The following is a 27,947-nucleotide window of genomic DNA, read 5'->3' as shown; positions in this document are numbered from 1 at the left end:
GTAGAGATTTTACTTTTCTATCCAGTAACTATTCTCTCACATTCTATTCACACACCCAGTTTTGCTTTGGGGGAAGCAACCCTTCCTAACTTTAAGATGGCATAAGCTGAATGAAGCTGGTTGGGTGGGTCTAAGTGAATCAACATGGTCTAGCTCCTTGACCATACCGGTTCAGGATGGCAGTATGTGACAAATTGCTTTATTTTCCTGATTGTCACTCCCCCTTCCTGTAAAAGAATTATACATCCATGCCCATTGCTGTGTGACTTGCTTTGGCAAATGGAACGTGAGTAGACAGGATGGAGATCAAGACTGAATGAAAGCTTTGGAAGTGATTCAAGGCCCACCCACGGCACTATTTTCCCTGTCGTTACAACTGTACGTCCTTGTCAAAGGGCGGCTTCTTCATTCTAGATCTCAGTAGGAAGAGGCCATGAGGATCGCCCAATAGACGACTTACAGCTGATATGTAGCATGAATGAGAAAAAACAGAATCTTTGCTGTCAAAAGCCAGTGAAGCTGGTGGCTTGCTTGTTACTGCAACATAACCTGGCAAAACCTGACTAATAGAGCCTGTGAACCCATTCGAGCCGATGAAAGGGAAAACATTCGGGACATGTAGGGCTGCTGCTCAATCAGTCTCTCCTTTGCTCTGAACTGGGCGATACGATGTTGGCAAGCTGAAAATATGGCCAGCCCATGAAGGCTGAGTCAAGGGAGAGCCCTGAATCAAGGTTATTCGAAATGAATTCTACTTCCTAGTTATGATGGCTAATAAATACCATTTTTCTTTTTTAATCCAGGTTGTGTTTTTGTTTTTTATTTTCACTTGGAACTGAGAGGATACTTAATAAGAGAGATAAACAACAGAAATAGCTGTTCCCTTGATCTTATAGGTCATTAGGAACAAAAGTCCCTCCCCCCCCCCCCCACCATTAGTTAGAACATTAACTCAACTAATAGCCAATACATTTTCAGATTACAATGGAAATATTCAATAACTTCAGTGGTCAGAGAGATAGATTTTACCTCTGATAGGACCAAAAGTTCATTCTAGGGAAGTACTGAACTTCCAGAGGTGTCAAAACCTTATTTTTCTTTTCACGAAAAACTTTAGGCAATGTTGAAGTCAGTCTCTGTCCCTTGCTTTGTATTGTTTGATAGGTTGGTTTGGAAAATTGTGGTAGAGAAATTTAACAAAAAAACAACCATATTTTAGCCAAAATAAGTCTCTAGTTAATGAAATTTCATGATATGGTTAAGAACATCAACTTGTCCAGTTTTGAAGGTTTAGAGTCCTACATTGTTCGGATTAATCCCATCTCTTTTATTTGGGAGGAAGAAATTGGTTTGCACTCCATGTGGGCACTGGTCAGCTGAGAGATGTATAATTTCATGAGGAAACATAATCCCTGGGAGCCCTCGTTCATAATGTTACAAGTCCTAAGCACTGGTGATGGCTGCAGGGGAGCACCTTTTCCTGCAAAGGGCTCTGTTACAACTACTCAGCTTTACAGCATCGACCACACGTAAAGGAATGGGTGTGGCTGTGTTCTAATAAAACTTTACTCATAAACACTGAAATTTGGATTCTGTATAATTTCAAGTATCATGAGGTATTATTATTTCTTTTGTGTGTGTTTTTTTAACCATTTGAAAATGTAAAAACCATTCTTAGCTTGTGAGCCATATAAACACAGGTGATAGGTCAGAATTGGTCCGTGGACTCTAGTTTGCCAACCTCTGAATTACTGAGTTCATTCATCCTATGCTTCAGGCACTGAAGTATGGACATTACATGCATTGCCCTTTTAATTCTCACAAGAACCCTAAGAGGTAGGTAGAATTATGGCCATTTAAGAGATGAGTAAACTGAGGTCCAAGAGGTGGCACAGCCTGGGGTGAGGGGGCCAAGATCACAGCATTTTAGCATCATTCCCTCCAACATCTAGGCTGTTAGAAGATGAAATGTTGAAGCTTAAAAATAGAAATGCCATTTTTAGGGCTAAGCAATTTAAAGGAATTTTTTATGTGTCTTTATTTTCTTGAGAAAATATTTTGCTTTCTTTCATCACTCTATCAGCTTTTGTGTTTATCTTTGGTATCAACAATTTAATTCATGTTTATATTTCTGTTTTAAATCCCACACTGGAAAAGGAAATCCTTCCTGTTTGCCCATTAGACATTAACACTGCATTGCAGCATATGAGCTGCGAGACCCAGGGCACCTCAGACAAGCGACTGCCTGTGAACTTCCAAAGGAAGCTTCTCTGCAAAGAGCCCGGGACTGTGAAGCTCACTGGGGCTCCAGACTTAACCTGCAGATTCCAAAGACCTTCGTCCTAACAGGAATGACAACAGAGCCGTTTTAATTTCCATTCCACACCACAGACAACATCTCTGAAACACACTTGCATTTTCAGCATCTCTTCAGTACCAGCAACTAAATGAAAATGAAAACACAAGCCCTACCTGTGGCAAGTAAACAGGAGACACCTCAAAAGAGCAGAATCTATTTTGCTCAGGAAAAATGATGGTGATCAGTTTCTATGTTGAGGAGCAGTGGATTCATTTATTCCCACTTAAAAAATTTTCCGAGGACTGCTGCTTCTTTCAGAGCAGAGAGCTGCTGTTTGGGTGGGAAATGCATGAGGCCAATTCATTCATTCCCAGGAAGACGCTTTGGAAAGATACATTTTCATGGCATCTCATACGGAGCTGGCTCCTTCAGACATGAGTGCACTGTCTTGAAAACTTTGACCATCGCTCTAGAAGAGCAAGGCCAAAAGGACAGACATACGACCTATGTCTCTCAGGTGTGGACTCATGAAGTGGGATCTTCAACCTGAGATCAAGTCTCAGCATCTATCCCTGCGGCAACTACCTGCCCGGGGTACCACCCACAGTTAGTAGAGAATCTGGGTTGTCATGCACATGAAGGTGAAAGAAGCAACCGGAGCAGAAAGGGGCAGAGGGTGCGGCACCCTGGTCCCAGAAGGAAGTGGAAAGAGGTTCTTATGTTTAGTAGACTCTTTCAGCCCTGAAAGGATGACAAATTTTAAAATATGTGGCCTGAATTTGCAGCCAGTTTACACTGATTCAACGGGCATTACAAATAGTGACCCGAAGTTATTCCCCAGGGGCCCCTAATCCCGTGAGAGGGTGAAAGAGTCTACGGCAGACAGTAACACCGGAGCATGCAAGGACTCGGTCCCCGGAGCTGAGATGCCCGTGGTGCCACATGCAGAAGGTGAGAATGGAATGAGTCTGTCACGTCATGCGTCACTTACAATCTCCTCTGCACCTGTGGGGACTGAATCCTCTTTAACTGACTGAAGGGAAGACAAAAACAAAAGCAGGAGTCAGAATGTTACAGAAACCAGGGCTGACGGCCTCCGGGTGCAGTTCCTGGACGTTGCTTATCTGGGCCTTGTCCAAGATGAACCCGAAGGGGCCTCACACAAACGCGAACAGTATAGCAAGATCAGACATATTATGCATTTTTAAATGCAACAAAGGGAAAACAAACAGCCAGACGCAGCCAGGAGAGGGGTCACTACAGAAAACACAAACCACAGTCTTGGCTGTGAGTCAGTAACACGTTTATCTTGGCATTTCCTGGAAGCTGATGGGAAGGGGGAAATACGAGCCATCGTGCAATACACAGGCACTGCTGGGTAAAAACAAATGATGTTCAGGAAAATTCTGGTAGCAGGACTGGAGAGAGTCATCCATGGTCCTCGGAGAGCAAGCAGGCCCTAGGTAGCGAGTAGGGCCCTGAGCCTTGTCCTGACCATCGCGCGGTGGCCAGCGTCAGAGCTGCTTCTTACATCAGCCCTGAACAGGGGCCAAGTTCACCATGTCGGAGCTCAGTTCGGTAAAAACACTTCTATGGAGGGTCAGAGGGCTGGGGTCCAACACATCCATGTTCAAACACTGTTACTCCCTGGCCTGCCCCAAACAGGAGAGGAGTTATCCCAATTCTATCAAAAGCCAATGCCATACCCCCATGCTCAAGGTTGCGATTTATCAAGTGACAACACAGCTTTTATTTTTGGAAGAATGTCTAAGAAACTAATGGATGTTAATTTGGAGGAACAAAGGCTTGGCCTAGAAATTTATAGGATGTGTAGCACTTTGGGCCCAATCATAGTCCACCATGTGGGGGTCCCCAAACAGTCTTGGAGACAGAAAATGATCTCTAAATATTTTGTTTAGCTTGAGTTTTTTAATCAACTCTACAAGATGAGGGGATATTTGATTTAGCTGATATTGTTTTCATATTTTAAAAAGTTGTAAATAAATTGGTCTTTGCTTTTAAAAAAAAAAAAAAGCCAATGCTACAATTGTTCTATCGGTTTGCCAAGCTCCAGCTCTGGAGCTCATCTCTGATCTTTCCTGCAGCCATTCTTAGCCTTTTCGGGGGGTATTTGCAGACAGCCCACTTTGAGATTCGCTGGACAGGCCTGAACTTCTTCCCAGAAAAATAAACATGACAAGATATTTTGCAAATTATTTCAGGGTGTTCATAGACTCGCATCACTTCTCTTGGATTCCCCACATCTATTTAGTTCCAGATCCCACCTTTATTTTTCCTTTAAAACATCCAGTGGGAAGGGAAGAGGGGGGCTGACATGCACAAATCAATTGCACTTGGCGCTTTGTATACAGCATCTCACTTAATGCGGCCCCAAGCGGGAAGTATGGGATCCTCATTTGCTCAGCAGGAAATGCAGGCACGGAGAGGCGAAGTCACTCGTCCGAGGTGGTACAGCTAAAAGGTGGTGGAAATGGTTCTGAGGACCAAGCTTTCCTCCTGCCACGGGGACTTCCAGGATCAGAAACACATTTTGGGGGGCGCTGGTGACAGTGTAAGCTGCTTTCTCCACGACCAGGCTTCCTTCCCTCTGGGTGAGAGCTTCAGTGTGGGTCATTGATTCCTACTTATTGATTCCTACTTATTGATTCCTAATCCTCACACTGAAGCTGACCTGGCCACAGACATGGCCCTGAAAAGAACTGTGAGTTTTCTGGAAGCTCCTGGTTGTCAAGAAATCATAGACCATTCAGAAGTGTAGCTTTCTTGGAATTACGCCCATTCTCCTTGATACCAGTTGCGTGCTAATTAGTATTATGAACAGGGGACGAATGAAGCAATATTTTGAAAGCCAGGCCTCCTCAAACCTGACCTGCCAAAGCTTCAGGGGTCAGTGTACTGTCTGCTTGAGGCTGCAAAGTCCTCCCACGACTTCAGAGCGGCCACTTGCCGCTCTCCAGGCCTCTCTCCTGCCCGGCAGGTTGTGACGAGATTAGTTTGTGTCTTCGGCCTCCTGCGTCCGGGAGGTTCCTGGCCCTCGAGAGGAGCGGGGGAGCCTGACGGGGGTGCCGGCGAGAGGCAGAGGAGCCGCTCTCGGACACTGATGTTTCCGTGGTCTCTGCCCTGGCTTCAGACGCCCAGGTCTCCCCGACGTTTCAGGAACTGGCATCGTAAATGCCGCCTGTCCCGAGGGGCTTGCTCTTTCATATTGTAAAACTATACTACCCCGCAAAACATTCTTTATTTTGGGAATTAGTCCAATGGAGCATTTCTCAAACTTGGACAATTTTCACGATTTTCACCGTTTTCACGATTCTTTACCTGTCCATGCACCACCTGTACTTACTTGATATTTTTCTTGAAATTGACTGCTTTTTTATTTAAATAAGTATATTTTCAAAGAAGACATCATTACAGTGAATGTAACACCAACATCCTTGCTGTAAGTAGAAGTGTGTATAAAACAACTCCAAGTAAAAAACAATTAGCTCATTAAATCCTAATTACTTCAAAGCTGATGTTGAGAAGGGAGGCGGGCACACGTGGGCACAGCGGGAGGTGCCTAATACCCAGAGCCGCTTTTCTTAGTGCCGCAGCAGGGGCTGGCGTCGGACGGAAAAGGGGGCGACCGACCGCATGTCAGAGTGGCGTCCGAGAACCACGCAAAACCCTTCTGCACGTTTGCGTCCATTTGCACGCAGGCCTGAGTGCTTCGCCTTGATGCCGGCAGTGACGGAAATGCCCAGTTAGAATGGCCCAGAAACAACGCTCCTGCCCCTCCCAGTGTCAGAGAACACAGCTCGGGCTGGGGCTCCTCCCTGGAAGCATCGGAATTTTCTAGCGCTACTCTGTAATTTTCAAAAATTTTACAAGACTGATTTTATAACTCAAACTTATTTTAATTTAAAGAAAAGAAAGCAGTGGTCTCAATTTTATTTTCAATGAGAACAGAGGCTCCCCATGAGATTGTAAACCTCAAAAAGTCAGCAATCTGCCCACTGCTGTCTTTTCTGATTGATTGATTGAATTTCTTGGGGTGACATTGGTTAATAAAATTATGTTTCAGGGGTACAATTCTGCAGTTCATTATCTGTACATTGTGTGTTCACCACCCCAAGTCAAGTCTCCTTCCATCACCATTTATTGCCCCTTTACCGTCTCCTACACCCCCCTCTTTTCCTCTGGTAATAACCATATTACTGTCTGTGTCTATGAGATTTTTTTGGGGGGGGGCTAAATCCCTTCACCTTTTCCACACAGCCTCCCTCCTCCTTCCCCTCTGACAGCTGTCTGTCTGTTCTCTGTATCTGTCAGTCTGTTTCTGTTTTGTTTGTTAGGGAAAGATAAGTACCATATGGTTTCACTTACATGTGGAATCTAATGAACAAAATAAACTCATGGCTGTCTTTCCAATGCCAATTACTTAACACAAACTATTTAGCACAAAAAAGTCAGCCCAAAGAAACTGATTAAAAGCACCATCACGTGAGGGAATCCCCCCATCTCACTTCCCGAGAGGGCTGTTCTCTCTCACTGGGTGAAAGAGGGAAAGAAAAGATTTACAGGTGTAGTTGCTCTTAACTACGTTATTTTTATAATCAACTAAAGAAACAAAGCCAGATAATGTTGAAAAAGAGAGTGAAAAGAAAATAAAGGAAATTCTGTTATTAGGGAGATAAGTGTCCAGTAATCTCGCCTTCCGTCTTCAACGGGAAAAGCTTGAATTTCAAAGAAAAACCAACATACCCCTGATAGAGCCCTAAGGGGAGAAAAGATGAAGCACTTGGGGCTTGTTCGCTGACAAGCTTCTGCAAACCGGGGGGACGGAAGGATACAGAACTGGACGTGGTCAGGGCCCCAACCCTCCCGAGCGCCCAGGAAATCAGCGACATCGGGGACAGCGACCCTGCTCACCAGCCAGTGTGCTGGGCGCGTGCTAGGGCCTTACGGGAGCCATTTCTCCGAGCCTTCCTTCATTTCTGTGACCTAGGTGCTGTCCTTATTGACGCGCGCTTAGGAAACCGAGGCTCATCCACGCAGACTGCGACTCGATGTCCGACCTGGCACCAAACTTTTAACCCCTACATAGGGACCCTCAAATGTCTGTCACTTCCCGACCGCCTCTGCGGTGTTGGCCTTGTATGCGCCATCTGTGGCAGCCGCGGGAGTGTGGCACTCAGGTCATCCTTGCAAGGACGGCCTGAGACTGCTCAGCATCCGGGACGGCGACAGTGTGGTGATGCCCAGGCCGGCCCTCCCTGGCTGCTCCCAGCCAATGATGGCACCCGGGGTGCTGGGCCGTTTCCGCCCAATGCAGGGTGGCCCGAATGCCCAGTGTCTCTGGGATCCCCCACTGGCTCAGTCCCACCCCCAGGCTGAGGGTCTGTCTCCCTTCCTTCTCTCCCTCCCTCCTGTCACAAGTCACAGGTCACAGGTCACAGGTCACAGGTCACAGGTCACAGGCGTGAGGCCCTCAATGGTGGGCAGGCTCTCTACCTCCCTCCCCTTTATGCTTCACACTCAGCTTCCTCCAACAAACCCCTGCACATCAGTCCTGTCTGGGTACCTACTTCTTGGCAGACCCAAATTTACCACTATTTACTTACTATCAGTACCATGGCTTACGTAACACTTTCCTTCTAATTGGGTTACTTTTTAAACATATAGTTTGACCTTGAACAAAATATGTGTTAAATCAAGTTTAGTGTGCCAGTTCTACTTTTTCTAATACACTTTAAATTTATATATATTTAAATAAAAGTAAAACTGTTTGAATATGGGTCTCCAAACTCACCTCCCTTGCCACCCACCTACGGATGTCACTCACTGAAAAACCGTCCCCAACATTATATTGCTGATAAAAGGTTTTTCAAAATAAGTCATGGGTAGTTGGTGAGGGAAGAGAGTTTAGACCAAACAGCGAATGACATCATCCAAAGTTTTCATTTAGTATTGGAGTTTGTTTCTGGGCAGAACCCAGAGGGGAGAATCCTACACAGCAGGAAACACACAGGGAAGAAATCCGGGTGGATTCCGGACAAGAGAACAAAGCTAGCTCCACAGCGGCATCTGTATTTCTCAGTGCCTGGCCCTCTAGCCAAGTGGCATGGATTTTGATGAGATGACTAAATTAGATTTTCCCAGCTCTATGAGTCACACCCCACCGCCCGGCTCACCCACAGCGTCTTGCTCTTCTTTTGGTCACATTTAAAACAGGCAAGACTTGGGAACATGCAGGGCAGCTGGGGTGTGCTCAGCAGTGTGGCTCAAGGAATAGCTCTCGGGATGACCCAGCCCCACCCAAGCCATTTCCTTGCGCCGCTCCTTCATTCTAGAGGGGAAAAATCAGATCGTGGCTTGAATTTTCCTATCACAGAGAGAGTTGTGAGCTTGTCATGGTGGGAAGCTGGTGGACACCTTGGTTTTTCAAAAGGTCGGTGAAATCTGGCGCCTCTAGTAACTGATTCTATCTGGCGGGGGAAACAGAGAGCCCGGCGGAGGTTCCTCTCACCAGGGGGAGGGCGCTCAGAAGAAGCCAGGGGGAATAAATAATAAATGATTTTCGAAAGCAAATGAAATACCGCAGCCCTCAGTCATAAACCAGAGTAATTCCAAGAATGAAGAACCCTACTCGTTCGTTTCCCTTTCTTTCCCATGACACACGTTTGCACCGTGCCAGGCGTTTCACTCTGCCCAGCAGCGAGCGAGCGAGTCTCCAACTCAGCGGCTGGTCGAGCCGCTTGGAAGAGAGACGCCCCGTGTGTCGCCGAGCTCACCGACTGGCCCACGGAAATCATTTCTCAAGTCCTCCCAGCCCAAGCACTCGCCACGTCTTGAGAATAGGACTTACCTTTTTCCAGAACAGTTTGCTCAGAGGCAGCGAGGAGGGTCCCCCCTTCTGCTTGGCACCCTCCTTTGCCGTTTCTGTGGGTGTAGGATTCTTGGCTGCCCCTTGGGTCTCCGGGGGTACAAAGGTGGCTTTGTCTGCCTTGAGGTCTGCTGACGTGGCCGGTGACTTTTCAGCACCCTATAGAGTTAAAAAAATATACACTGATTTCCAGGCCGCAAGCGGGAGAGACCTCGCTTCTATAAACGTGGGCTGGGGGCATGCATGTTACTTTTCTTCATGTTCTGCCGTATTTTCCAAGCATGCTGCTATGAAGGGGGATTGCTGTTAAAATCTGGGGCAAAGTCAAGATATTTCCTTTTGGAAAAAAATATCTCTGGCGCCGTTATTGATCATGTTTTTGTAAGTAATTCGTTAGGCATCAAGGTGATCTAAGAGGCATCGCCGTTAGCATGTTAATGAGCACCGGGGCCGCTGGGCTTCGGGTGATTTTGGTTTTGTTCCCATCAGTAGAAACATTTTGAACACGCACTTCCAATACCTGCATGTCTGTTTACATCACAGAGATGGATTGTTTTACGAACCCAAATTCGAAATTGAAGAAGGGTTAAAATAAATATAATTTAAAATTTTCCTCCCCCACTCCGCTGTGGGGGTGGCTGATCCAGGCTGAGTGAGCGGAAGACAGCCAGACTGGAGCGAGGAGTGGGGAGAGCCCCCCACGCCCCGTTTCTTCACGTTTAGATGGAGCCTCTCTGTCTAAATTAGATGTAATCGAATAGGTTGTAATTGACTTAAAGCCAAGTGTTATTCATTCGACTCCTATTGTCTCTCTCTCTTTCCTTCCCTCTCTCTCCCTCCCCCAGCGAGTGGCCTTGCTGAGGTCCAGGTCCAGGGAGTCCGGCTTCCTTAGTGACAGAAGTCCCCATGCTCTGCCGTCTGCGCCACCGGATAAAGGGCGAGTTAGGAGAATGGCAGTCCCAATTTATCTCCGCATGAGTGCCCACCGGCATCACAAACTTTAATACTCGCTCCACCGGACCTAACCTCTTTATCTTAAGCATCTTCACTTTATGATTTTTGTTCCAGGAGTTTGTGACACTAGTCCTTTCAGTTCCAGGGATGTCAGATCTCTGACTAAAAGAAAAAAAAATCCAGCAGTAAAATTGGGATGTGGAAAATTCAGGAAGTTTCATAGTGTTTTTGATGTTGGACAGAGTTTTAGAGACCATCTGGGTCAATGCCCCCATTTTCACAGATGGGGAAACTGAGGCCTATGATCCTCCCAGAGTTAATTAGGGGCCACGGGTCTGGCTTTTGGCTCCTTGCTGGCGTTCTTTCCACACAGCACATTGCCTCTTCAAAGGGTATTTGCAAAGAACGTGAATTTGACTATTTGAAGCCATACACTATGTTTTCTGTGCTTTTTTGATACCCAGAGGAAAAAATTCTAGAACTTCAGAATCTGGGGGGCTTTTTTTTAATAGCCTCTTATGGCTTTGGCTGAATGGGTTGAGCACATGACCAGGCAGCCATGAGCTGGACACTTACCTACAGTGTCCTACAATGTAAGTAGCCAAGCAACAGATTTTCCATCAAAACAGTGTGGGGTCATTAAGCAACCCAGCCTCTACTGTAATGACATTAGCAGGTTGGTGATTGACTTAAACCAACCCCTTCCTTAGAAATGGAAATGAGGTCAGCTCCCTCGGGAAAATCTGAGCTGGGAGAGGGGTATTTCTGGGTGCGGCAAAAACACTCTAAAACAATGGCCGGCCTTGTGTGCATGTGGTTGCCTCCAGTGTTTGGGACATGTGTGAAAAGGTTTGATGCTGAGGCATTGCTGTGATGAAACCAAGAAAAAAGAATTCAGATTCAGCCAAGGAAAGCAGACACCCTTATTCTTTATAGCAATAAACTTATTCCATTTATTAATTCCAGGCTTCTCCACTTTTATAAACTAAAAAATTTCTTTTTATAGGAAGGAAAACTGAGACATAGAGAAATGAACCTAGGCATTAACCAGAATTGGTAATTGTTGTATTTGTTTCTAGAGCAAAACTAGAAGATAATACTCCATCCTTGAATTTGCTAGGCTACCATACAATCAAGAAGAAGGATTTTAATCACACCTCCTATAATCGTGCCGCAAGGTTCATTGAATAGAATCGGGTTGGTCAGTTTCAATGGCCCCGATTTTTTATCTTTTTGGACAACAGAATAAAATAAATGAAAAAAATAAATGAACTGTTCTAGGCATGGAGGTAAGAGCCAGTGAGATCTACCAGACGGCTGCATAAATAAGAATGAAGAACATTTGGGAATCGTTCCCTTATTTGACTTTCAGGTAAAAAAATCCCCCCAGAAACTGAGTATAACTCAAGGCAAACCCAAAAGTCCTGGTACGTGTATAACAGAATCCCAGAGAGGGACGCGTCCTCTCCACCTTCCCAGGAGTTTCAGCATCCTGTCCCACCCTAACATGCAACTCAGTGGCAGGATGTGAGGCCAACGATTTGGGGAAGTTCTAGGAATATTGAACTTGGTGGTCCACTGAAGAGGGGGAAGAGACTCTGGGTGTGAAACGAACGTCATCATGAAATGCAGTGATTACACTCCCAAGGCCCCCTACTCACCGAAGCGCCAAGAGGGAGCCCGGCTGGACCCCTCTGCATGAGATCTATGATGCTTCACTAGCTGTTTCCAAATTGTCTGCCACACACAGTACCACTGCATTTTAACTGTCCTCTTCCACTGCAATAACTACCATTTACCCCTTTCTCTCTTTACAGAACAAAAGAAGCCTGTACGGAAATTGAAGGGTGGCTTATGCAAATATAGATTCACCCCTGAGAATTTTCTATGGAGCTTTTATGTGCATACACAACCCTGGGACTATCACAGCCAGCAGGGGAAATATTTTTTAATAAGTTCATTCAACTTAGTGGAGAATGGTTGATATTTTCGACAAATTTCCAAGCCTGCTGGCCCAACTCAAGGGTCCTTTTAATGGAAGTTTTCAGACAAACACTGGTGCCTTTTCAGGCATTAGAACAGTGAAATCTCCCACAACGATTCCTAAGGACACGGAGCTAGAACTCGTTCTGCCCATTCATTGTTCCGTTCTGCTGGGTTTTTCTGTGAGTTCAGTGCAAGCTCAGTTAATACTGCAGATGATGGAGCAGGCCGCAGGAAGATGACACTGTTACCTTGAGGTTAGCAGCGTATTTCCCAAGTGGAGAAAGCATACCATCGATGATGTCAGAGGTGGTTTTACACTGCACAGAGGTATGGCAGGAAATGACACTCAAACAGTGAAAATACTTTTCTCTTTTCAGCTCTCATTTAATCCTTCCAAGAAGGTTTGGGGAAAATTCTTGGTCTGCTGTTGGTTCGTCTTTAATGTTTCTTGACAGCAGGCTGTCTGCCTTTCAATAAAGCTAGAAAGGACATTCGATTCGGAGCTTTACATGAACAAGGTAACTAGAATGTAATGTCTTTTATTAGCCATATTAATAGTTACCTTCCTCTTATGGTGATTCTGGTTTTCTATGTAAAAAGTAATATAAAGTTTCTTTCAAAGATACCTTTCCATCAGAGATGGATTAACTTCAATATATAAATATCAAGTAAATGATAGTACATGTGACCAAAAATGATGAGGGTGGCATGCATACTTTCAACATTTGGGAAACACTGGGTTAGAAGAATAATTTCAGAACCCTGGTCCACGCTAGGAAGAAACCAGTCTGCAATGTTTATAACTGAAGATGGAGACTTTTTGAAAAATTTACTGAAATCCGATTCACAGAATCTCGAATCCCCCTTTAATGATCCCAGCCACCCAAGGCTCCCTCTGCTGAAGCGGAGCTGGGTGGATCCGCAGGGGCCTGTGTATCATGGTAAAGACCAGGGTTCTTTCCCCGCTCCTAGTTTAACAAAATACAGACCTTATGCCTAAAGAACTTTCTAAAGGTGAGTCCTAGGCTGGGGCTGTGCAGGTGCTTTTTCTTGGTGCCTTTCGCCTGGATCTCCGATGTCTTCTGCACAGCTTGCCCATCACAGACACTTTCTGCTTTGCATGCCTTTTGGGCAATAGCAGTCACAGCTTAGAACTTCATTTTTAAACAAAATCCATTTCCCCCCATTGTTTTTAAGTGCATTAAACCACTTTGACAATTCACTGCTGATATATCACCTCCATCCCCCAACCACAAGAAGTTAGGTCAGGCGACAGTTTCTCTCTTTGAAACTCTCCAAGATGATTTGCTAAAGAGATAGTCTATGTCAGGTACACGTGGACTTTCAACAGGGCGACCTGGTTAAATGACCCAGATGAATAAACCTCCATTCGCTAAAGACAATGACAGGACATTTCAAATCTGTGTACATGGCAAAAAAACACCCAGATGAAAAATCTAAACAAGTGAAAAAGATGATACAGTCCTCAAAGATCTAAATGGTACTGACACATGGGAAAGAAAAATATATTTGAAGACAAATGATTGATTTGTGCGTCCTAGAGTCAAGGCAAATACTGCTGCTAAGTGACTTTCATTCCCAAATGAATATCATTTAACTTATTAAGTGTTAGGGACTTCGGGGAAGCAGTCCCACCCACAAAGATGTCAGCTGACTTCTCGATGGGCAGATCTCCCATGCAAAAGAAGTTTCTAGTATGAGCCAGTCCATTGAGCCAAAGTGGGGGGAGAGATCGGGACTAAATAGCCCAGCTACACCATTCAAAATTGTTGACTCAAGTGACAAATGGCAGGCGATTCTGTGTGGGGTGTGTAGTGTGCTAAAAATTCCCTTGGCTCAAATGGAAGGATGGGCCAATGGTACAGATGTTTCAAAACTATGATTCCAAGAACTTCAGTAGAAAAGGTGTTAGAAAGGCCAAGTGTGAGAACCAGGGTTGTAGAAAGAGGTCTGTTTATGGGTGTCATGGACAACCTACAGTCACAAAACCCTCTTTGGAGACCCGGCTCCACCCGCAGGGACCCCACAGCTGTCTGGGGGACGGGGAGATTTTATCAGCTAGGCCCGTTCAGCTGGGGCCGCATTCTGGGTGGAGAACCTGTCTTGGTGTATGAGCAGCTGAAGAGAGAGAGAGCATCGGGCCACTTGGGAAGCCACAAAACACACCCACATACCCCACTATTTATAGTCTCTTGTGCTGTGTGACCTCAAACAATGCAAAACACAGAGAGAAACATTGGACCCAAACATTCATTGAACTTGACCCTGGCTGCCTTATAGCAAATGAATAATTCTATAGGGAAACACATGTAGATGCCTCAGGTATCTATTTTTTCCAATAAAAGAAAAAAATTCTAGAGGAACCAGACAACAGCAGACAAGTATAATCATGGTGTTGTCTGTCTTACAGTGATTATGGAAATAGGGGTCGCCTACATTTGAACAGAGCTGGTTTACCAGGCACTGTCAAACTTGCACTCAGTCCTGGGCTGGGGAGATAGAGATTTCACTGTCCCCATGTGACGGATGTGGAGATTTGGGTTCAGACAGGTTACGATTACACAGCTATCTGGTAGCAGGACCAGAGCTCTAATGCAGGTCTTTTGAGACAAGTCTGGGATCCTTTTCATAGCTCAGCCCCTTCAAGTGCGGGAAGATGTACTCGGCTGGCCAAGCCATTTATTTGGTCCCAGCCTCTTTCTAAGCACTTTCAGTTTCAAAAGAAGGACAGAAGACACTTAGGTGTCACCAAGCTCAACTTTCCTCAGGCGTCCTGTGAACTTGAAGCCACGTGATCCACTAGAGATAATCGGTTCTGTCAAGTGTGAGGGGAAAGCATCTCTAGGGAGCAGCTACTCCAAACAATTTGTTTTGAGGAGAGTTGGCTGAATTTTGGGATGACAGTGAAGCAACCCAGGCTCTCCAGGGCGTCCTAACTCCTCTGCACGCTCCCTCCCTGGGCCTCCCCACTGGCGACTGTCTCATGTCATCAAGTAATCGCCTTTGCACTGAGATTTATTTTTTTGTCAAATGACATGGAAAACAAAGAACATATTTTAAAACTCCCCAAAATATAACAGCCTTTATTTCTACTTTAAATTGAGTCTCACCTCTTCCTCATTTCCACGAGCTAATTTTGACTCTATTCCTTGGGTCTCTCTACATACAGCTAAAGAGACTAAGATGATAGATAATTATTAATATTCTGCTCTTCTGTATAAGAAACTGGTGATTGTGACATTATTTAGTCAGAATTGGCATATATTTCAAGCTTCCCACTAAAATTTTTATTAAAATGCCATTAACATAAATGAAACACTTAAAAGACAATCTAACAGTGCTATTAAATTGCTAAATATGTATATATGTGCATATGCACATCCACACACACAAAGTCCCCGAAACAAAGAAGCAGACACCAATTCCAATCCAGTTCTGTACACAGACCCAAACATAAACACGCTTCAAGGTACCTACCGTGCCCTCCAGGTCTTTTTTCGTTTCAGCTTTGTTAGATGAAACCTTAAAAGTTTGAGAAAATCAAATGTTAAAACTTACAGCTCTTTAGGGTGACTTTATTTCACAGACACATGGTTTTTAGTTCAGCCCATTCACTATGCAATCAGAAGTCCTTCTAGTGCAGTAGAAACCCAGGACTTCTGGTACACGCAGGTATACAAAGTTCAAAAAAAACGAATGTTTTATAATGAAATGCAACAGATCTCATACATTCATCAAGAGTGTGACACAGTCAGAAACTGACTCCTGGGAGGCCAAAGAGTTTCCATCATTCTGCCGCTAATCCAAACAGATGCACAGCCCTGTGGTGTGTGGGGGGCTCCTATTGTCCTTTTCGGGCTTTTCTTCTGAGGTTAGTCTTGGCCTTTGGAAAGAGCCCGAACACCCCTGGAGCTGTCTGCTTAATGACAGATTCATTCACGGGCCCTTCTCTGAGTACCTGGCCCGAGGGTTCAGAGACGAGCGAGCCATGGAAGCCACGGGTCCCCACCTCCACCCAGTTCAAATGGTAGACTGAGCTGGAACAAGATAGAAGGAGGCGTCTACAGTTTCGCTTGCCATGCAAGTGTCAAAACTGCCTCGATGGGTTAATAACTGGGGAAGTGTTCTCCAATCCTTTCCATGGTCAATGCCCACCCGATCGCAGCAGAGTCCCATTGCGACTCTGCTCATGGTGTGGCGTTTGGGCGCCCACGGCTCCCGTTCTGAAGTGTCCCTCACGGGAAGCCTGGGATGACCCAACGTCCTTGCAAAACACAACTTGTCGCTGCTCTCCAGGGTCCCAGCTTTGTCATTCAGAACAGTGACACACGAGTGTGCATTATTCTTAGAACAAAACTTTTGAGCAACAGAGTTGAGGGGGAAAGGAAGGAAATGGCTTACCAGCGTTTTTAAGAAGCTCATGACGGAATTATTATTCTCGGTTGTAGCTGCTGTCTGCGGGCCCTCCTTGGCAATCTCCAGGCCTTCGGGATCCCGGGGGAGAGAGCAACTTGCAGGTGTGACTTCCTGTCCCTCGTCTTTGTCTTCAGCTATGTCCTAGGAGGAAAACAGTTTTCACAGTTGCAATTTGTTGAATGTGGACTCTCAAAGTAATATTTTTGCTTCACACCCCTGTCTCCCTTGCCCCCTAATTCCAGCCATACTTCATCTGCCCACGGGTGTGTAGAACAATCAGGAGCTTATGAGAGTCACTCTTCCTCCCCCTCCCCCCCTTTCCAACATATTCAGCATTTGCAGCTCATTGGAGGGACATTGTTTGGAGCCCCAGGGTAACAAACACAGCCTGCACGTTGCGTTCCAAACAAAAACCCTTTTCTCCCAGCTCTGCAAAGAGGTTGTGTCTGATGCCAATGGTTTCCATCTTTGTGGTCTCCTAGTCCAATGATCCCCAGAGACGTGTCTGAGTTCTCACAGTCTACACAATGGTGAATCACAGCAACTAAAAAAAGGCCTGATATTTTAAAATAATAATTATGTTGTCAGGATCTGGTTGTTTATTGGCACTAGGAAGGCGATATAGGGACTGAGTTTCTCCTCTAACTCAGCCGGAGGGTAGGATGCGTTCTGATTCTGTTCTCTTGTCTCATCTCCACTCCTATAACCTTGGGTCAAGCCCTGGCCATCTCTCCACCCCAGGACTGTAACGGTCGCCCACCCTGTCTGCTTAGACTCTTGGCCCCTCCAATCCATTATTGACTCAACAGACCCCAACCTCCCACTCCTTCCCGCCCTCCAGAGACTTTCCATGGCCCCTGGAGTCAGGGTGCCCCATGTCTTACAGGGTCCTGCCCATGTCTGCATATCTAGGCTCTGGCACTCTCCCCTTCATTCCACTCTCTCCGGCCACATTTCTTTGAGCTTCTCAAACATACTGCAAGCTAGTTCCAACCTCAAGGCTTTCTGTCTGCCCGGGGGTAACTTCCATTTGTCCTTCAAGTCTTCAGTTTCACCTCTCCCCATCACCGTCCTCTCTAGGACTGTCCCTTGCCCCTTCCCGTCTCAGCTATGAGAACCTTTCTCTTTATTTGCTTGGTATCTGGCCCTGGCTTCCCAGCCCCACTAGACTGGAAGCGTGACAAAGGCAGGAGTTACCTCGACTTTGCTCACTGCTGTTTCTTTGCTCACTGCTGTATCTAGGGTGGGGAGGCCCACAGCAGGCATTCAATAAATACGGACCATTTGACTACCTAATAGATGAATGGATGTAAATACATTTTATATCAATGGGATGGTGCTACCTGTATCAATTAGTTTTTTCCATGTAGCAAAACAGCACAGACACCTTTCCTGTTGCAAGCAGCTACATCTGCAGCATTCTTCATGTCTCACGTGGTCTTCCATTTTCCGGCTGTGACATTGGTTACTGTCCAATATCCTTACTGATGGGCATTTATAGTGCTTATGGTTTTTACAAACAGTGTTTTTAATCAATCATGTGTATCTATATTTCCTTTGGGTAAATTTCCAGAAGTGAAACTTCTGGGTCAAGAAGTATGCAAATATTATAACTTTATAAATATTCTTATACAAAAAAGGAAGATTTCACTAGGAAGGTCCTCCAGGCACCACTTCAGATCTGAAAGCTGTTTGGTTCATAGGCAGGGGTTGCTGGTGATACGTGAAACACATGCAAGGCAGGCAGCTCAGTGCCCGGGGAGTAGGGACTTACAGTGGGGAGCTTGGCCTGGAGGTGGGTAAAGAGAGGGAGGCTGGCTCACCCACTCCCCCCAAATACAAATAAACCGGTAAATGTTACACATGACTCAGGCAGTGAAGACTGCAGGGGAGAAACCAAAGAGGAGGAAGAGCAGGCGCCTTTAAGAGGCTGTGTGTGGGGATGCGGGGGAGGCATCTATTCTGGAAGGTCCCCGACCCCTCGGCTGGGTCAGCTGCTCAGGGCCACTCCAGTCTCACAGCCCATGGGCTGGGCCCCAGAGCTCGCAGGGGATGGAAGGGTCTGCGTCTAGGTCAGCCTGCTCCCAGACTAAACACAAGGGGGCATTTATTGAACTTCTTGGAAATAACATGGAATGCAGCAAAGTTTCAACCGAAAAGGAAACGGACTGGTAGAATGTCAGGGGATCCACCTGGACCGGGTCGGGCCTGCGTGGACAGGGTTGGGTCTGCACGAACCAGGTTGCCATCAGGAAAACCCTGCCATGATGGGTCTCCTCTGAGCAAAGGAGAGGGACCCCTAATACTTCTTCACTGAGGGAAGGGACTCTGACTACAGGGGACACAGCTCCAGAGAGCTCAGGAAGAGAGGAGCCTCCAGCCTCCCCACACACACTTTTCCTCACCCTTCTATTCACCACAGTGGAAAATTCCCGACGTTACAGAGAAAACAAACAGCAAGGATTCTGAAAGGTGGAGAGGAGAAGACAGACCGGCTGGGGACCCGAGGGGCAACGCGGTGGTGAGTTCCCCGGGCTTCCTTTTGGCCTCATACGTCCTAGACTTGGAGTTGAAGAGGCCGGCTCCCTGGACATACCAACGGTCCCTGGCCAGAAACGATCCTCTCAGGAAGCCTGCTCTCTCCCCCGAGGGCCAGTCTAGCAACACGACACTCTCAGGCGGTAACTGCTCTGCACCAGCCAGACACCAACTGTGTGAATCTACAGTAATTTCAAGGTTAAAAAGTTCTATAAAAAGCATTACAGCGCAGTGCTGGAAGAGCAAGGATGAAGGCCCATGACAAGGTCTGGGAAGGAAAACAAGGCAGCACGTGGTATTAACGCGGGAGGTTTGCCCAGGACCACACGATGGACTATTCTGCAGCCACGGATCCTTTCAGGATGCATCATGGGGAGGAAGAATGGCCATGATGGTAAGAAAAATGGGCAACCTTTACGTGTCAGGCTCCGTGCTGAGCTAGCTAAAGAGATTTCACTGAATTCTTAGAATGATCCCAGGAAGTGTGTACTACTTGTAATTTCATGTTGACTGATGAAGAAATGGATGCGAGAGAAGAATGAATAACTTGCCTTTGGCCGTAGAGTGGAGCTGAGATTTGACCCCAAGGCCAAATGATTTCAGGGGCAAAAAGCTCTTATTGGTTTGAGAGAGAGAGAGAGAAACGTCCATTCGTTGTTCCTCTTATTGGTGTAGTCACTGGTTGATTCCTGTATGTTCCCTGACCAGGGCTCGAACCTGTAACCGTGTCATATAGGGATGATGCTCCAACCGACTGAGCAACCCGGCCAGGCCCATAAGCTTGTTTAAAGCACCACCCTGCATTGCCTCCACCATCTCCCTTCCTTCAGGTGTTTACTTAAATATCGCCTTCCCGCCAGGGGGTTTCCTATTTTAATTTCCTTGTCTCTGTCCCTTTTCCCTGCTATATATTATTCCCATTTTTTGGTCATCATTCATATACAACACATTTTACCCAAAGACACATGGGAATTTAGTGTATAATAAAGGTGACACCTCAAATCTATCAAAGCAAAGAAGGGCTTTTTAATAAATGATGTAGGAACAACAGGGCAGCCATCTGAAAAAAATTAGCTCGTTGCCATAACTCAGCCCTATAGGATAAAAGCCAAACGCACAAAAGTACTAAGAAAACATGGAAAAAAATCTTTCATAATTTTGGATCAAGAAGGTTTTTGCAACTTTGACTCAAAATCCAGAAGTTATGAAAAGAAAGATCTAAAATGAAAACATCCAAATGTTTGGAAACATTCAGTCGGGAGGCTGGGGTGAGACACAGGCCCTCACTCAGAAAATACTGAGTGGAGTGTAAATTAATTTAGTCCTGATAAAGGACTGACATTTTGGTGCTATTGTAAGGAAAGAACATATTCTTTTAGCCAGCAACCTCACTTCTAAGAGTTAATGCTAAACCTCAATTCACACATGTGTGAAATAACAAATACACGAGGTTTGCAGTGAGGTAATAGCAAGGGTCTGGAAGCCAGCCACATGCCATTAATAAGGTCCTGGTTAAATAAAACACGGTACATCCATTCAATAGAAAACTATGTAAGTGTTGCAAATGAGGAAGAGATACAACTATAGAAAGTAGCGCCCTCTCTGTACAGATATGGGAAGCAGTGTTGACTGAAAAGAATTCAAAATAGAACGTCCAAAGAAACCCCAGAAGGATGCAGCTAAAAATACGAACAATGGTTATCTATTGGGGTGGCACTGATAGAAGAGTACACCATTTTATAATTTCTTAATTTTCATTAAAAATTACAATGAACACACAATGTGGGCGACTAATTCCAAATTTAAAAAAATATCTCGAGGGCCAGACTACATGCACGTGCTTGGGAACATGACCCAGCCCGAGGCCCCCAGTTTGGGGCCTGTGCCTTAAATATTGGGTCGTTTGTAGGATCTTTGTCCTTAACTACAAATATAGTTTTCTCTCCTCATCAGGCCTCCAGATCATTCCCAGCAAACAGAGGTCTTCGGCAGACCCACAAACGTTCTCCAGGCTGCGTCTGGAAACCTCTCTTTAGCCCACAGGTGTTCCTGGTGTCAGCTTGTTTTCCATCTGTGCGCGTGAAGCCTGTAATCTTTCCCTTTCTGTTGCCTTCAAAGAGCAGACAGACAGGAACACTGGTTAAGTGATCACAATTTGTCATGTTGAAAAATAATGCCGCCGTGTCATAATTTGATTGTCTGTAATAAAACCCATATGGAACTTCTGGGGCCTTCTTTCCACCGTAAACTGTCAACTGGATTTCAGGCTCCTTTAAGCAACGTCAACGTTGTCGAAGTGAAACTATAGGTTAAGGGAGGATGTCAAGACTAAAAGAGCCTCGTGTGGAAAAATTAGTGATCAATGTACACCCCGTCTCCAGTTCCCCAGTGATCGTACCTCACTGGCCTCACGGTGAATCTTTGTACAGAGAATCGGGCCCAATGTACCGCTTAACACAGGCAAGTTTGTCTGAGAGAGGCTGCAGGGTGCAAAACCCACTCCTCTCTTTTCCATCTGTTAGAAATTTGAGCCACATGCTGGCCTGAAATAAAAGGGAAAGCTCTGTTTCCTCTCCCGCTTGGATGCCCCAACAGCACAAAGGGCACCATTTGCCAGGCAGCAGCGGGCTCCAGACAGGCACGAAGTCCTCCCTTTTCTCCCCAGAGCGCCGTCACCTGCATAGAGCCACTGGCAGGTTTAGGAAGAAAAACGGCTTTTGGTTCGTTTGTAAAGATGGAATGTACCTCCTCCCATTCGCCTCGAAAGGAAAGCAAATCAGTACACAGGCAGGAACTCACTCCAACACCAAAGTCTCCTAGGAAATGTTTTGTGGAACACCGAAATTTCCTAAGCGGGTGGGAATGAATAATTCATGAATATGCTATTATTTTACTTCGCTTTACCGCGAAGCTGAAATGTGTCTAATCAGGGTCTATCACTGAGCCGGTTTTTGTATTTGTGTTTCCCCCTCTATTCCTGCCCCATTCACATCAACTGATAAAAATGTATTCCTACCTTTTAACCCCGTGGTAAAAGAGGGGAATGAACACAGATAGCACACAAGCAATGCCAGTTATGAGAGGGCTCCAGAGACTGCCCTGCACTCCAACCCCTCTCCCCATCTCCTGCTGGGGGTTACTGCACACGAGCTCTAAGAGCACGGTTAAGAGTCGGTTAAGAGTCGGTGTGATTTCTAAACAAGGACTTGCCCCGCAGGCTCTGGGCCGCAGAGTTTGGGAGTTGTCATGGGCGTAAAATAACCTTGAAGAAGCTGTTCTTGCTGCCGGTTGCAGTTTCCAGTGAACTCAGAATGCCGCAAGCCTCACGGCGCAGCCTAGTGGAGAAACCGGGAAATTACCCAGACTGTAGTTTCTTGTATTTTTGTTTTTTTACTTAGCCAGGCAGTATGTGGTTCTCTCTCCTTTTATAAAAAGATAAAATATAGATGAGCAAAGAGGAAAGATATAAAATTCATCCTTTATCCCACTCCCGAAAGAAACTTCTACTAACAATTTGCAATCTTTCATTCAACACCCCTTTGTGGGGAAGGGTGAATGTGTGGGCGGGCAGGCAGGCACCGGTGTTACCAAAAGGGATCGTCTGTAAAGACTATTTTGAAACCTCTCTTCTTTTTATTTTATAATTTTTATTTATTGATTTTAGAGAGTGAGACAGAGAGATTTGCTGTCCCACTCACTTATGCGTTCATTGGTCGATTCTTGTACGTACCCTGACCAGGGGTTGCACCCACAGCCTTGGCATATGGGGATGGACTTCCCGGGCAGGGTGAAACCTGCTCTTCTTGATTCACTTTACATCACGGCTGCCTTCACAGGCCCGCGGTTTGACCTGTGTCACCCTCGTCTCTGACGTCTAGTGGAACAGTGTACTGTAATCAATATAAAAGCCGCCCTATCGGAACTTTATGTGTGTGTATATATATGTGTATGTGTGTATATATATACATATTTACTGATTTCAGAGAGAGGAAGGGAGAGGGAGAGGGAGAGAGAAACATCAGTGATGAGAGAGTCATTGATCGCCTGCCTCCTGCACGGCCCCTGCTGGGGATCGAACCCACAACCCGCGCATGTGCCCTGACCGGGGATCAAACCTCGATCTTTTGGATCGCAGGTGGATGCTCAACCGCTGAGCCACGCTGGCCTGGCGGAACTTTGATATCTTCACCGTTTTTCCCTTGCAATGTTGGAGTTAAAAAGCCTGGTGTGTGAACTTTTGCTTGCTTTCTCAGTACGTCCCTGGATGCCAAATTGCTCATTGAAAAGGCACGCGAGGTTTAGGACCTTAAAACGGGGTGCTGCTCAAATGCCGTGGTTGAAACAAGCCTCCTAGTGATGCAGGTAGATGATTACGGGTTATAGGAGATTTCAGAGGACAATAGAAATAACGTGAAAATATTGAAACGTGCAACGTAGATTTTTGCTGTCTTCTGGGTTGATTCCTGTGAGGGGAGTCTAAGCTGCAATGACACAGATCTAAAAATGCTCCTTCCCCATTGCCCCTCCTCTTTTTGGGAGAAGAGAGGCGACGGTGTTCATTTTCTCTGCTTACCCTAACTGAACCGAGCTAGGCCCGATGATCCAGCGTGAGGCTTTTGGTTGGGCCTCGTAAGATCAACGCCTGTGACGACGCTCTGCAGACAGAGCCTCACATGTCCCGGCAGAAGCCTAAGGCACGGCGCCCTCGCGGCAGGGCCTCACTGGCCTGCGGTACTGACTGATGCGCAGACATCACCCTTATAACATGAAATAAGCCAGCTGCTCGTCCCAGTCACAGGCGCAGGGGGGAAAATCAAAGAACGCAGCTCACACTTGCTGCCTCTAAACAAGGGTTTTCCAGTTTCTCTCCCGGCCCTTGAGGGGTAAGCGAACTTGTCCACTTGATTTCCAATGGCAAGGGAAACGCAGGCGGAGAATTAAGCCGTAAGATATCTTTGTCTTGTTTCTCTCTTTGTTTTTGTTTTTGTCTTTACTTTGGGGACGCTCCTAAGGACACGAGCTGGCACACTCGTTGGTTCACTGTGATGGTGTGAGGCGGAGACCTACGCTTGCTGTGGCTCAGGGTGGGTGGACCGTGACCCCGGGGTAAGTCACATCGGGCGAAAGGGACCCGGGGAAGCTTCTCCTGTTCCGCGGTTGGTATTTCACATTCCGACAATGGTATTTCACATTCGTTCAAGGAAAAATATCCAATGTTTAAAAAAAATGCTTCAAAGAATGCAAAAACTAATAACCCGCAGCCTAGAACCTGTTCGTCATCTGTTTAGCAAACACTTCCCGATGGTGAGAAAACGCTTCTGAAGGTTGGCAGAATTAGGTGGCAGACTTTCTAAGGATGGTGTGGCATTGTGCAGAAAAAGCAAAAAAAAAAAAAGAAATCAAATCCTTTTTCCTGAATTTTCCAGTTAGACCAAACTCCGTCTCACCCCTACCCCCGCCCAGTTTGAATTAGCAGCTTCCTACTTTCTATCTCAAAACTCTGTTTATTTCATTCGTAGCCCCTTTTATACCCGGGAACTGTTTGTTTTGCTCACTAATTTTCCTGTTTTTTGTTTATTGGATGGAAGCCCTCCCCAGGTACCTTGTTCTGCCACCCCAGAGCCCAGCACCATTCCTGGCGCAAAGAAAGTGCTCAGATGTTTGTTGAATGAATAAATAAAGTCTCCTATTTATTGTTCGACACCTGCCAACAGATGGACTCTCAGCCTGGACTTACAGTTTATTAAGCAGGCGGTCGCCTTAAGTAGCTTCAAACTGCGGCAAGTCTGTGAAGGAAGTAAAGTGTCTGTGAATATTGTAACCTACTCTCAACTTGACCACAGAAAATGGCAATGCGAGTGCTGTCGTGAGGGACACCTCACATGGGAATCCGTGGAGGGTGGGCACTCGGTGAACTAGAAAGTGAGTGCCCGTCTCAAAGGACAGTCACAACTCAAGTCCCATTGAGGAATATAGGACAAAATTTCCCATTTTTCAGAAATGTCTGAAATATAAGGTTGTACTGAGATCTCCTAATTTTAAAACATTGTCAACTTTGCCAATTTAAAAATATTATCAATTAATTAAAATATTATTTAACGCACTGTATAGGTCAAATATAACCATTGTCCAACTTTGGTCTAATGCCTAACTCAGCGTTTCTTAGAAGAATTGTTCCTTGGAAGAAATGCTTGACTTGTTAGACAACTGATAGTTATATGGACAATTACATTTGAGAAACAGTTAAACAAAGTGAAGCAGGCGGGCTTGCTACAGGACTTCTCAGAGCCTTTAGTAGGCCGGTGTCCATTGTGAACCTTCAGGAGAGAGTATAAAGCAAGTAGTATTTTACAAAACTATCTGATGATGGAGCCCTATTTCTAGGCTGATCTTATTGGACTGAGGTTTCACAGGACATCAGTTTGGGAAGTACTAGCTCCAGAAATTTTCAACATCTATTAGGTGTCCCAAAAGGTTCAAGTGTTCCCTCTTTTTGAACTTACAGGCACAGAGGCTAAGCATGTGGGCTTTCTCCGTGTGATTCTATACGAGTTACTTCACCCCTCTGTGAGTTAGTAAACTCTCAATAAATTAGGGCTGTTATTATAGCCCTGGCAGGAGGGAATCAGATTGGAAAACATGAAAGGGACAATTAATTCAAAATTTATTTTACAAACTCATGGCAAAATACAATAATCCGTTCCAGCGTCCTTTGAGAAGTTGTAATATAGGCATCACCTTTCCTGGCCAGGCCGTCTATGAAACGTTACTGCCCGTGGGCGTGTGCTGGGCACGGGGAACACCTTCGTGTGTAAGGAAGTCAAACCCCTCAAGACCACTGTCTCTATAGATGAGAAAAGGTGGTCGTGGGAGAGTAGAGTTTTTTAAACTTCAGATTGTGACGGTTGGTGGATTGGGAAATAATTTAGTGGGTCAAAACTACCATCCAACAAAATAGAACAGAAAATAATAGAAAATACCAGCCTGTGCTATGAGCTGTACGAATAGTATTGCTTTGTGAATTCTTTGTTTCATGTATGTACATGTATGTATATGTGGTCAAGATATGAAAGCTGCTTCTTACGGCGAGTCATAGTCAAGTTCTCAGTGCAATCGTGTATTTAAGTAAATGATATTGCAGCATCATCTACCGGTTTCATTCCCTTCATGATTTCCTGATATAAAGTTGGGTAGGAAAAAAGTATCTGATTTCTATCATCTTTGCAGGCAGAGCCTACTTTCTGCTGAGGAACGTTCCAAGCCTCCCTTCTACTTAAACAGAGACTGGTGCCTCAGCGTGGCCCCTGGGTGAGTCTGAGGAACCCCTGTCGTTCGATAGGACACTGTGCTGACGTACAACCTGCAGCTAGGACAGCCACCTGAAAACCACAGGACCAACCCCGTGGGCCGAGCCAACCCACGCAGGACGCCGGAGAAGAAGGAACGGGCTCCCGGGGCCTCGACGATACTGAACCGACCTCGGGCGCCCTCCCTCTAGAATTCTTATCATGTGTAAGAAACAGCACGATCTCCTCGCTAGCGAAGCCACTGTGGCATGGCCTTGTGGCTCGAAGGTAAACAAAACAAAGTAAAAAACACAGGTTATAATCACTTGGCCTTCTAATGTTGGAATCAGGTGATTATTATTTTTTTTAAATGATTTTTAATTTGAGATGAACTTGGCATTTCCGATTTCCACTCACCAACATTTTTGAATAGCACTTGCTCCACTGAGCAGTATTACACTTTCCCTAGTCGCACCCTTATTGCACACCTTTTAAATAAGTGGTAAAAACATAATGCTGAGCAGGATAAGTGTGGAGTTAGACAATTCTTTTCTAGCTGTGAAACTTGGAATAAGTGAGTTGGTTTCTCTGAGGCTTTGATTTCATGTCCCAAATGCTAAAAACATGGAAATCCCCTTGTGAGTTTTGATGTTTTAATGGGATGATTCCTTCAAAGTGATTGTATCACAGAATTTGACTTAAGATACAGCATATAAAAAATCACCAGACGGATTCCTGTCGTCAGAACCCACCAGGAGTGGGGACATCTGTCAGCTTCATGAACTTGGCACTGGGAGGCGAGGTAACTTTTTCATAAACACAGAGAGAAATACAGGTGGAGGAAATCCGGGGAAGCAGCAGGCATCTGTCGCGGGCCTAGGCTGGCCGTGCTGACGGGAGAAATGGAAGGGAACAGTGGGCAATACACTTGGAAAAACAGAGGGAAGGGTGCAGAGACCCTTCAAGGTCAGACTAAGAAACGGGGCCCTGTGGGTATGGGCGCTTAAATTCTATTGTTTCTCAAGTAATTTTACAACTCCCGTACTTTTTAAAACCCAAGTTATGTCTTTGGTTATGTAGCTTTCCAATTAGATTCAACTGTGCTGCCTCTGTGAGTTGAGGGCTATGGAAAGGAAGACTAAAGAGACTAAAATGAGGAGTGACAGGGAGAAAAAGCAACATCCTAATAATAGCTAAACTTCCTTTTTCTCAAAATGCAGTATCTCTATGTTAAGTACTTTCCATGACTTATTTAATTTTCACAAGCATGAATCATGGGAGAATGTGCTGGATCCTGCTCCTATCCCCATTTTACAGATGAGGAAACTGAGGCTCAGAGAGGTTAAGTCACTTGCACAAGGTCACACAGCCAGTAGGCGACAGGCAGAGTTGAAACCTGGGCTCCCTGGCTGCAATGCTTCCGTTTGGCCTGACGGCTTTATCAAGATCTCGGTTCTCTCGACCCAATCCTAAATGGCAGTCGCCGTTCCCTGGGACAGGAAGCCTGTGCGCTGAGCACGCAGGCACTTTGTGGTTGTGGTTTTGGACAGACGGAGGCTGA

General features: G+C 45.7%; 1 protein-coding gene across 5 annotated transcripts in view; it reads right to left on the bottom strand.

The window, feature by feature from the left end:
- The window catches only part of BCAS1 (brain enriched myelin associated protein 1), a 69,779-nt gene that overhangs the window by 18,336 nt on the left and 23,496 nt on the right, over positions 1-27,947 (bottom strand). Inside the window, exons 5-9 of one of the 5 annotated variants that reach the window (XM_081150386.1) lie at positions 16,548-16,703; positions 15,624-15,668; positions 13,115-13,249; positions 9,168-9,344; positions 3,291-3,332 (exon numbers count right to left, since the gene is read on the bottom strand). In XM_081150386.1, coding sequence (XP_081006512.1) covers positions 3,291-3,332; positions 9,168-9,344; positions 13,115-13,249; positions 15,624-15,668; positions 16,548-16,703 — 555 coding nt within the window. The remainder of the gene's footprint in view (positions 1-3,290; positions 3,333-9,167; positions 9,345-13,114; positions 13,250-15,623; positions 15,669-16,547; positions 16,704-27,947) is intronic. The other 4 variants (XM_081150389.1, XM_081150387.1, XM_081150390.1 and 1 more) reach the window with 4 other exon arrangements.

Source organism: Miniopterus schreibersii, assembly GCF_964146895.1.
Source record: "Miniopterus schreibersii genome assembly, chromosome: 10".
Taxonomy (NCBI): domain Eukaryota; kingdom Metazoa; phylum Chordata; class Mammalia; order Chiroptera; family Miniopteridae; genus Miniopterus; species Miniopterus schreibersii.
This window is presented reverse-complemented; position numbering and strand designations above follow the sequence as displayed.